Source organism: Glycine max, chromosome 6, assembly GCF_000004515.6.
Source record: "Glycine max cultivar Williams 82 chromosome 6, Glycine_max_v4.0, whole genome shotgun sequence".
Taxonomy (NCBI): Eukaryota; Viridiplantae; Streptophyta; class Magnoliopsida; order Fabales; family Fabaceae; genus Glycine; species Glycine max.
In genome coordinates, this window is record NC_038242.2 from 5,188,762 (window position 1) to 5,200,919 (window position 12,158).

The window sequence follows — 12,158 nt, forward strand, 5'->3', positions numbered from 1 at the left end:
AAATCTAAAATATGAAACTTAAACATCTCCAACAACAAATGGTTTCATATTTGAAGAAATAAAATTCTAATGCAGGCAACCCGCGGAACCCACGAGCCAAACCTGCATAGTCCGCGGTTAAGTGGGGTGGGCCCACAAATATAACATAATCATGAACCATTTAAAAAAATAGGTCCGTTATCCGCGCAAACCGTGGACTCTGCGGGCCAGTCCATTGACCTGGACCTGTTTACCCACCCCTACTCTCGTCTAACGTTATTTGGTTTTTTTTTTTTCCAGTGAATACACTCTCTTTTCTATTTTTTCCCAATTTACACCACTTTACAATTTAATTTCCAATCTACACTACTTTGGATTTTGTGCTTTGATTCACACCGCTGCAAACTCAAATGAACGTAAATACACTCTCTCTCACCTTTTTGTTTTTTTTTAATTTAAAATATTATAAATTATAAGTATTATATTATATAATTTTTTAAATTGGTTTTAAAATTACTTAAAAATTTTGCACAATAAAAATTTTGACTACTTTTAACAAACCAGTAATCGAAATACAAGAAGACATGTATCCTGTACAATATATTTCAGATCATCATTAGTTTTGTCATATTTACGTTGTAATTGTATTTTTTAATATGTTTCATTATTTTCGACTATCTGACTAATTTTCTTATTTTTTAATTAACGAACATAACAAAAAAAAAACATTAACAACACATAAATTTAACTATAAAATTACATACAACATAACTAAAAAATTGTGCTCTAATTTTATCTAATTTGTTTTTTCTTTTTCTTTATTTGTATATTTTTCTTAAAAAAAATAAAAAAAACAAAATTATAAAATTTAATTTAATAAATAAGTAATTTTAAAACCAATTTAAAAAATTATATAATATACTATTTATATTTTATAATATTTTAAATAAAAAAACAAAAAGGTAAGAGAAAGTGTATTCATGTTCATTTGCAAAAATAATGTAAATCAAAACACAAAGTCTAAAGTAGTGTAAATTAAAAATTAAATTACAAAGTGATGTAGATTGAAAAAATAAAAGAGAGTGTATTCACGGAAAAAAAAATACGTTATTTGTCTATAATACACATTTCTCAAAAGATTATTTATTATATAAGTTATTAAAATAAATTGAATTTTTAATATATATTTTAAATAGAATATAATTAAAATTTTATTTAATTATTTAGGTAAAATATTAATAATGAGAATGTTGTTAAAACTAATTAATAACTTTTCATTTTATAAAATATTAAATATTTAGAAACAAAATTTTATCATCTATAACAATAACAATTTTATCCAACTTTAATAAAATTATTTTGAATAAAGAAAAATACCACAAGCCTGGAAGAAGAAAAGAAGGTTCTTCAACGAGTCAATTCGTGAATCCACAAAAAATATTTAAAAAAGGAGGAAGATACCTCCCTTAATGCGTTTCACGGCTCCAAGACCTGAGTTAGCTGTAAAGTACAAAGGCAACCAAAGTCAGATCCACTCTGAAACCATCTTCTACCGCGCTTCTCTTCTGTGTAAATACTATCGCAAATTCTCTGCTTTCTCCACCTTCATTCATTCATTCATTGTCATACTTAACAACGCGCTTCTTCTTCCACCTCTTTCCTTTTGCATCTTTGATCTCCTTTCACGTGCCACGCAGATAGACTCGTGGTCAAATGAAGAGTACTTTGCCCAGTTGTCTTTGTTGACTTTTCCCACAACTGCTTCTCTCTTCCCTTCTCATCTCCACAACCACAAACTAACCGTATCAACCCCTCCGTTTCACAATTAATATACTCCTTCATTTTCAATCTGCTCATGCCCCTATCCATTTTCTTACGTGTGATTTCAGGATTCTTCATATTCCAAATCATCTACTATTAGACTTCTTGATTGGTCAAATCCTATATTTGGGTCTGTTCATATTCTCTCATTTCTTGTTCTTTCTCCGTACTTTACATACCCTTCATAAAACATTATTAATAAAAAACAGTTACTTGGTATTCTTTTCTGGGGTGGTTCTTGTTGTTGGTTGGTCTCATATTGCTAGCGGTTAGATGAATTCTGTTTCTTCCATGTGCGTTTGATTTCCATTTGTGAACATGGGAAAACATTGGTCTTTCTTCCATATTACGGGTACCCTTTTCCTTTTGTGCAAAGTCTGTCTAGCTGGGAGTCAATATTCTGGACGTGTCTTACCCGGGGTATTAAATGGTTCTCAAATGAATTGGATTGACAGAGATGGCAAGTTCCTTGTCTCAAAAAAGGTTCAGTTTGCCTTTGGCTTTGTCACCACAACGAATGACACCACCAAGTTTCTACTTGCAATCATCCATGTGGCCACTACCAGGGTAATTTGGACCGCCAATAGAGCAGTTCCTGTTGCTAACTCGGACAATTTTGTGTTTGATGAAAAGGGCAACGCTTTCTTACAGAAAGATGGAACCTTGGTTTGGTCAACAAGCACAAGTAACAAAGGGGTTTCTTCAATGGAATTGCTTGACACAGGGAATTTGGTTTTGCTTGGAATTGATAATAGCACAGTGATTTGGCAAAGTTTTAGCCATCCAACAGATACTTTGTTGCCAACTCAAGAGTTCACTGAGGGAATGAAACTCATCAGTGATCCTAGCTCAAACAACTTGACCCATGTTCTTGAGATCAAGTCTGGTAATGTTGTTCTCACTGCAGGTTTTCGAACCCCGCAGCCTTATTGGACTATGCAGAAGGACAACCGCAGAGTCATCAACAAGGGCGGTGATGCGGTGGCTTCAGCAAACATTAGTGGAAATTCATGGAGGTTCTATGACAAAAGCAAATCTTTGTTGTGGCAATTCATTTTCTCTGCAGATCAAGGCACAAATGCGACTTGGATTGCTGTTTTGGGGAGTGATGGCTTCATCACTTTCTCGAACCTCAACGATGGAGGGTCAAATGCTGCTTCTCCAACAACAATACCCCAAGATTCTTGTGCTACACCGGAACCTTGTGATGCATACACCATATGCACAGGTGACCAAAGAAGGTGTAGTTGCCCTTCTGTTATTCCTAGTTGCAAACCTGGTTTTGATTCTCCCTGTGGTGGTGACTCAGAAAAGTCCATTCAGTTGGTTAAAGCTGATGATGGGCTTGATTACTTTGCGCTTCAATTCCTTCAACCTTTTTCGAAAACCGATTTGGCTGGTTGCCAATCTTCTTGCCGCGGAAACTGCTCGTGCCTTGCTTTGTTCTTCCACAGAAGTTCAGGGGACTGTTTCCTTTTGGACAGTGTAGGTAGCTTTCAGAAACCTGATTCTGATTCTGGTTATGTTTCTTACATTAAGGTCTCGACAGATGGAGGCGCTGGCACGGGTTCTGGGGGCGGCGGAGGTGTCCATAAGCACACCATAGTTGTTGTGGTCATTGTCATAATAGCCTTGGTTGTCATTTGTGGTCTGGTCTTTGGGGGAGTTAGATACCACAGAAGAAAGCAAAGGTTGCCTGAGTCTCCTAGAGAAGGTTCAGAAGAGGACAATTTCTTGGAGAATTTGACTGGCATGCCAATCCGTTACAGCTACAAGGACCTTGAGGCGGCCACTAATAACTTCTCTGTGAAGCTTGGGCAAGGGGGTTTTGGGTCAGTGTACAAAGGAGTTCTACCCGATGGGACTCAGTTAGCAGTGAAGAAGTTGGAAGGTATTGGACAAGGGAAGAAAGAGTTCAGGGCTGAAGTTAGCATCATTGGTAGCATTCATCATCTTCATTTGGTTAGGCTTAAGGGATTCTGTGCTGATGGAACTCATAGGCTCCTTGCTTATGAATACCTGTCTAATGGCTCCTTGGATAAATGGATATTCAAGAAAAACAAAGGTGAGTTTCAGTTGGATTGGGATACTAGGTTCAATATAGCTCTGGGAACAGCAAAAGGACTTGCTTATCTGCATGAAGATTGTGACTCAAAGATTGTTCATTGTGACATCAAGCCGGAAAACGTGCTTCTGGATGACCACTTCATGGCCAAGGTTTCGGATTTTGGGCTGGCTAAGCTCATGAACCGAGAACAAAGCCATGTTTTCACAACACTGAGGGGCACCAGGGGATATCTTGCACCGGAGTGGATAACAAACTATGCCATATCAGAGAAAAGTGATGTCTATAGCTATGGTATGGTGCTACTAGAGATCATTGGGGGAAGGAAAAACTATGATCCCAGTAAGTCTTCAGAGAAGTCCCATTTCCCAACTTATGCTTATAAGATGATGGAAGAAGGGAAGCTGAGAGATATTTTTGACTCGGAGTTGAAAATTGATGAGAATGATGATAGGTTTCAATGTGCTATAAAAGTTGCATTGTGGTGCATACAGGAAGACATGTCAATGAGGCCATCTATGACCAGAGTTGTCCAAATGTTGGAGGGTATTTGTATTGTTCCTAACCCACCAACCAGTTCTTCGTTGGGTTCTCGCCTTTATGCCACTGTGTTCAAATCCTCCAGTGAAGGGGCCACCTCTTCTGGTCCCTCAGACTGTAACAGTGATGCTTATCTCTCCGCGGTTCGCCTTTCAGGGCCTAGATAACAATACCTGTCTCTTTTGTTTATTTTCTGTGTGTTGTATTGTTGAGTAAATTAGTTTGTGTAATACAGCAGAGCTACTCTGGATTGTGTGGGCTTTGCATGCTTCCAGCTCTTGTACATTTTGTTCAAGTTCCTCAAATTTTGTAATATAAATAGCTATTCATAATCATCCTGCAGCATTTCTTTCTCTTTTATTTTTTATACATTATTAGCAACCTACAAAATCTAATACAGTTGATACTTGATAGGTTTGCTCACCTCAAAAGAGATTCATTTCCAATGATCAGCAGGATAACCTTATTGCTAAAAAAGAAAAAGTTGCACTTTCTTTTTACATTTCATGAGAGTTCCAAATTTTTATTGATCAAAAGATGCTGTCAGGGTCAGGAATGGTGATATTGATGACTTATCAGTGATAGGCTCAAATGGAATATTTTTTTTTTGACTTTTTAGGTTAGAAATTGTACCCTCCTAGATCTTGACATGTTGTTGGCTTTCTATTCAAGCGACTAGCGTCATCAGGAACTGTGTACTCTCCAGAGTTATGTCACGGATTTTTTACTGCAGTGCTCCCTCGTCTAAATACTCAATTTATATTAGTTTGGGGAAATATTTCCAAATTACACATCTTTTTTTGCTTTACAGGGTTCTGTCATCCCAACTTATAAAGAAATAATTTTTTATATACATATAAAGGAAAGTTAGAATGACATAACCTGACATTTGAAAATATTTTTCAAACTAGTATAGATTGAATATTTAAATGAGATAAAAGGTGCAGTAAAAATTACCTTATGTCATGGTCGACCTTTTATTCAAACCACTTTGTACACAAGGCATTTGTGGCTCACGGCTAGCCTACTATATCCATTTAAAAAATCATTTTGTTATTCTAATCTTGGAAAATTTGTATCTTTTTAGAAAACAAATTATAATAAAATATATTTAAATTTGTATGCAGATTTGCTGTCTCTCTATCTGTATAAATAAAATCAACAGCATGAAAAAAAGTAAGTTGCAAGGGACGCTTAATATTTATAAAAGAAAATGATTTGTGAATATAAAAATATGATAATAAAAAACTATCCTTGTTCATCTAAAAATAAAAGAATATTTTTTAAAAAAAAAAAAATGTATCTATCAAGTATAATGTTAGTAATTTTATTATGTTAAAATGACGAAATTAGTGGAAAGGGGGTTAAAGAAAGAAAGAAGGTGTGTGGCGTCAGGTAGAGATAATGAGATTAGGTGTGAGTGTGAGTGTGCGGTGCTCAATCGGCACCGCTTCAGGCAACACCCAAACCGATTATCCCGCCAAATTCCAACGGTCATCTTTCTCAACTGCCAACTTCCTCCCCGACAACGCTTCTTCAGGTAAGGGAGGCAACCTTCAACCTCGGATGGAGCTGCTGTTATTGTGCTTATACTTTAACTACACGGTAACCGTTTTTCGTAGATTTAGCAGTTTCAATTTCGAGTAGTAGCAGCAGGAGAGGGCTAATACGCATAGCCACGTTGCCATGTCTTCTTCCCCTCATAGGTTGCCTCCCAGCCAACGCCATGCAGTAAGTATGTATATAATTAAAATTTAATTTTGGACCATACATATTACATATTCATTCATGTCTTGAATAGTGAATACATGGTGGTGATTGAAGGCCAGGTTCAAAGGAATATCTTCTCATTAAAGAAGAGGTGAGGAAGGTCTTGTCCAAGGGAAAGGCTGCTGGCGTGCTTCGATTGGTATTCCATGATGCCGGAACCTTTGACATCGATGACAGTACAGGTAGTATTCTTATCTCATCTGAGGGACTCAAGGTTGCTGTTATTTTTCATACAGTCCTTCTACTCTCTTTTATGACCAGAGTAAAACATTTGTCTGAAAAATGAATAGCCATGTTTTCTCAGTGTCAAACAAACAGAAATAATCCTCGTTATGACTTTAAAAGTAGTTATTATACATAGCAGTTTGTAATTGGATTGGATGACAGTATAATAACCTTTACACGATCAGTGCATATATTATGTTTTTCCCGTTAAATATGTAGCTAGTCCACATTTGGGGTGCCAATGCCATTTGTTTTGACTTTTTTACCTGATATAATTAAGCTTGCATCCTCTACTTGATATGCTTCCTTAATCATCCAATTTGGCATCAAGAGCCTAACTCTAAAACTAAGTAGAATTCCAAGCTGAATTCGATTTTGAGTCTTACAGGAAAAAATGCCAATCATTGCTATCATGGAGACAAACCATGCTAGTAACGTAGTGATGGCTTTTTCAGATATGTCTCATTGCTGGTCCTTTTCAAACAAAATTATCCTGTGACTTTTCTCCTATGTAATGAATAATCAAATGGAAAATTTCCCATCTTTCTCTTTTCTATAACTCCATTTTAGTAGTAGTTCTAGCCTTTGCTCATCGATTGAATTTGTTTAGGTAATTTTTCACAAGGCGTGAGCCAATTATAGAGGAAGCTGTGCGGTATCTTATTATGTTTTCTTGGTAATAGTGTCATCATCAAATTCAAAATGTACATATATTTTTTGCACTTTTCATGTTGCAGGTGGTATGAATGGTTCTATAGTCTATGAACTTGAAAGACCTGAAAATGCTGGCCTGAAAAAATCAGTAAAGGCATGCTCTGTCTCACTTTTTTCTCATTCCCCTTCTACCACTTCTATTTCTATTACTATTTGGAGAATTCCACATGATAGTGAGGTAGTGATGGCTTTAAGACAAATATCTTTTCTTACATTTTAACTGCCACCTAATATCTCAGTGGACGTATCACATATTTTTTAGGTTCTGCAAAAAGCAAAGACTCAGATAGATGCTATCCAACCAGGTCCTTCTTCTATCTGGTAACTGCTGCTAATAGTAAGTGATAATTTGGTCTGGATCAACAAATTTTCGTTTATCTTTATTAGTATCTTGGGCGGACATGATTGCTGTGGCTGGAGCTGAAGCAGTTGAAGTATGTGGAGGTCCACCTATTCAAGTTTCACTGGGCAGATTAGATACACTGTAAGATGCTTGGTTTCTAGTTGACTTGTTTTCAAGTTAGTACTTATGAAGTATGATGTGACAAGCAACTGGTCTTTTCTTAACAGGATGACAAACAAACAGTTATATGTTAGTTTTGGTGCATTAGGTGCTCTGAAAATGTTTTTTAACCAATTATTGAATTATGTTCAATCTGTTTGTTTAATGAATGATCAACCATTTTGCTGGGAATAAAAATTTCCTCCATGGGAATTTAACTCATTGGTTTTCATATAACAATGAAGTCTGGTTAGTCTTCAGTCAAATAATATTTTCATTCATTTTAATGATAGGGTGCCTGATCCAGAAGGGAGACTTCCTGAGGAATCTCTCAATGCTTCTGGTTTGAAGAAATGTTTCCAGAGCAAAGGCTTTTCGTGAGTATGAGGAAAAACTCCTAATTTACCTTGTATTTGTGTTCTATAAAGTATCATTTATTTGTATCTATTTTAGACTAGTGCAGCTATACATCATCTAAAAACTGTCTGATTGTCCATAACATGAGAATCTTAAGATTACAAAGGCAGACTGAATCTTATACTACCTCCGATCCTATATATAAGAAACAATTACCTAATTCATAAACACCAATAAAAGTAGTTAGATTAGTTAATTTGTCATAAAATTTTATTTTATTTCAAGACTACCCATAATATTAGATGATTTAAGAGGTGAATATTTTTTAAAAAATAATTTTTCAACTAATGAGTGTCTCTTATTTTGATGATACCTCAATAAATGCACCCACTTTGATGGAAAAATGATTATAATCATTAATAGACCTCACAATAATTAGGGGTCAAAAGCAAATTTAGCAATAAAGTAATCTTATGTTTCTTATAATTAAGACCAAGAAAATGTTACATTTTGTTTCATATATAGAGGATTAGAGGTAGTATCTTATAAAGTCCTAATTCTAAACCAGACTAACAAGGCAAGAAAATAGTGATTTTCTGTCCCAAAAATTACTTATCATATGTTTATTAGTCATTGTATAAATTTTATAAAATATTTTACTTGAATTAGTTTTGCTTATGCATCCTTATCATTTGGAGCTTTTCTTTCATAGAACACAAGAACTTGTGGCTTTGTCTGGAGCCCACACTATTGGAAGTAAAGGTTTTGGAAGCCCAATTTCTTTTGACAATTCATATTATAAGGTTCTTTTGGAGAAGCCGTGGACGTCTTCAGGTAATTTAACAGCTTATCTCATTTAAACATTGTTTTTATATTTTTTTTGTATACTTGCTACAAGTCGTTGTTTTCTGAAGACAATAAGGAAATGCAAGAGTTGAATGGATGTTACTATGTTAGGCTTAGCCATTGGATTATCACATAATTTTTGTCCAGTCTTCTCTGGATATGTTCCAATCAACAGCTCTACTTTGCGGTTGCATGCTCATTTTTCTGGATAGACCCAACATATTTATTGGTTTGTTTTTGTAAAAAAAAAAAAATTATTTGTATAATTCTCATCTGCTGGTTGTCTTTTATGCAGGTGGTATGCCGAGTATGATTGGGCTTCCTTCAGATCACGCTCTTGTTGAGGATGATGAATGCTTAAGGTTCTTTATCTTTGACAACCTCTTATGCTACTCTTAATATGAATTTGTCCCCCACTTTTTTTCTTTTCTGGCTAAGCACTAAAATTTTAGTGCTGAAGTGGTAAATCCTTTAAAGAATGTTAGGTTATCTAAACAGGTAAAACAATTAAAATGAGAAGCATATCCTTTTCTTGTTTTTCAGGATTCTATAAAATAACAGGTAACGCAAATAATCCATCAATTGGAAGCAAATAATCTCTATCAATTGGTAGTGAATAAGTTATGTTAGTTATATTTGTCTGACAGTCTGACACCATAATTCGTGATTCATCGTGTCTTGCCCTAGTACACCATATCCTTGTCTCTGGAGTACTAGTTTACACACAAAACTAAACATTGAATTTTCCTTTTCTAGACCTCTAGTTGAAATCTGAAACATCAATTTTCAAACAGTTAGGTGATGATCCCGAGCCTAACGCATGTTCTTGTTCAAATTCTTGTATTATAGTTGTTTGTTGGCCTCAGGACTCATTTCTGATTCTTTTTTGTCCATGTAAGCAAACAATGACGTGCTGAAAAGAAAATTGTCTTTTTAAGTAAGCTAGAGTCGGTATTGTCTATCAAAAACTCCCATCAATCATGTATTTAGGAGGGGGAAATTTTAACTAAAATTTTTAGCTGGACCATTTTATTATATCTTAATGATGACTAGACATTCACTTGCATGTTACATATCCCGGTGCACCGCATGTGTATGTTTCTGCTGATTATATGTTCCTTAGTGTGCATAACTAAGAGAGCTCCATTGATTGAACAGATGGATTAAAAAATACGCAGACAGTGAGAATCTATTCTTTGAAGATTTCAAAAATGCGTATGTCAAGCTGGTGAATTCTGGTGTGAGGCGGAATAGCTTATAAATTCAGGAGTTGAATGTTCCAACTTCCACTGAAGGGGCAACTTGCATTTTTATTGACTTTCTAACAGTGTTTATGCACAGTTGCCATGAAGTTTTGGGTGCTTTATTATTGATTTGAACATCAAGATCTACTACCCCCTAAAAATCAACCAACGAAGTATGTGCATGCAGGGCCAATAAATTTCATGGAAAAGTCGTTTAAGGGGTGTATTGGATTAAGATTTTAAAAGACTATTTTAGCATAATTTTTTTTTTTGAATTTTAAAGATTATGTAAAATTATTATGATTTATTATATTTCTTTACAAGATTTTTATGATAGTTTGAATTTTAATGGATTTTTATCATAAAAATTTAAAGGATTTGAAATGATTTTATAGGTTTATAAGATTTGAAAGAATTCTGTAAATTTTTAAAAATACATTCTAAATTATAAGAATTAGTGAAAAAATAATAATAAATATTAAGTTTGGATAAGAAAAGTAAAATCAATATATTTTTTTAATCTTTTAATAGTTATATTGATTCTAGTTTTATGTTCTTCTATATTAACTTTTATTGTAATAGTATTTTTTCATTCTCACTTTTGGATTTGAACAATATATTTAAAATTATATGTTAATTTTCTAATTTTTTTAATTACTACAATCATTTCACGATAAATCTAATTATATGTATAAAAAAGGTGCAATAATAAGCTTATACTATAACGGAGTAGTGAGGGTGAAAATTGATAAAAGGGTTACTAAATTATGTGGATAATGAAATTAAGGGTGATAATTACGAAATATTACGTGTGATAGATATAATCAAACTAAAGAAAGCATGATTAGTCTTAGTACATAAGACACATTTTTAATTTAGAAAACAAAGGAAAAAATGCATAGGAGAGAAATATATTTGAATTTTTTTATATTCCAAAAGAATAGAAGAAATATATGTGACACACACATCTTAAAGAATATTAAAGAGATAAAAGGGTATATGTGATGAGAGAAAAAAAATGATAACCAATAGAAAAAGAAAAAAAAAAGTTTAGTAAAATTTTAAGGTGGTGAAATTATTTAACAGATGTTTTATACTAAAAAGTCCCGATAAAATCTATCAAAATTTTTCTTAAAAAAATAATTCAATTTTTTAATATTAAAATACTTTTTACAAGTTATAACAAATTCTAATTAAATAGCATTGAATTTTGTTGTCTTTCTTTTTTAATTAAATACCACAAAATTTATTTATATTATTTAAAAATTTTGATTGAATATCATAAAAAAAATTATAAAAAAAACTATTTTAAAATCCTTTAAAATCATAATTCAATAATACAACCCCTAAATTTGAAATATGAAGGCTTGACACATGGAACAATTTTCGTATGAGCACAGTTCTTTTAAGTTTTAAACACAACCAAACGCTTTTTAATATTATTTATTTTATAAAGAATTCCTTTCATGACTCATGGTCCATGTCCAATTACAAGAAAATTATTTATTAGGGATTATCACTCTATTTTATTTTATTTTTTACTGAAGTCACTTAAAAAATATATAATGTTAATTATGAATAAGTTTCTGTTAATTAAGTAAAGATATATAATTAGAAAAATGTCAAGTATTTTGAGACCTAGTCCTTGAACCACTAATCCCTTTACCAATTTTTACATTTTAAATTAAGATCACGTGCTTAATGGAACTTTAAGATACGTCCAGTTACGAAATTAATAAAAAGCATTTGATGATATTTTGGACTTAATTATAAAATTTTAAAAATAAAGGACCTTTGGTAAAAAAATAATGATTAAAATATTTTTTGTCCTTATAAAATTATCAAAATTTATTTTTAGTTTGTTAATTTTTTTTTGTCTGTTTTTTATTCTCAAAAAAATTAAAATATGTGTTTTTGATAAGAGTTTAGGTTCGGATTGATCGCAATTTATGTGTTTGATGCTTATCCAATAAAAAATTGGACATGTGTAGCGTAAATTGTTTTTCCTTTCTCTTACTCTGACCCCAGCTGGTCCCCAACCATGTCTTTTTGTAATGTGATAATTAGCTTATTTTATTGTTGACAAGGTAAGTTA

The 12,158-nt window shown here is 33.1% G+C and overlaps 2 protein-coding genes across 3 annotated transcripts; both read left to right on the forward strand.

Annotated features, from left to right (window-relative positions):
• The first annotated feature begins 1,449 nt into the window (after window positions 1-1,449).
• Window positions 1,450-4,737, forward strand: LOC100791158 (G-type lectin S-receptor-like serine/threonine-protein kinase SD2-5). The gene has a single exon (XM_003527744.5). The coding sequence runs from the start codon at window positions 2,119-2,121 to the stop codon at window positions 4,570-4,572; it is 2,454 nt and encodes an 817-aa protein (XP_003527792.1). The 5' UTR covers window positions 1,450-2,118; the 3' UTR covers window positions 4,573-4,737.
• A 933-nt stretch (window positions 4,738-5,670) lies between these two features.
• On the forward strand, window positions 5,671-10,272 carry LOC100792735 (putative L-ascorbate peroxidase 6). 2 transcript variants are annotated; one of them, XM_003526357.5, is made up of 10 exons: window positions 5,671-5,945; window positions 6,028-6,136; window positions 6,230-6,357; window positions 7,138-7,208; window positions 7,377-7,419; window positions 7,502-7,598; window positions 7,910-7,993; window positions 8,686-8,807; window positions 9,115-9,181; window positions 9,978-10,272. In XM_003526357.5, exons 1-10 carry the CDS (start codon window positions 5,810-5,812, stop codon window positions 10,078-10,080), a joined length of 960 nt encoding a protein of 319 aa, XP_003526405.1. In that variant the 5' UTR covers window positions 5,671-5,809; the 3' UTR covers window positions 10,081-10,272. The 2 variants fall into 2 exon arrangements, with proteins under 2 accessions (XP_003526405.1, XP_003526406.1); XM_003526358.5 differs by having other exon boundaries at window positions 5,747-5,945; window positions 7,138-7,292.
• The last annotated feature ends 1,886 nt before the right edge of the window (window positions 10,273-12,158 follow it).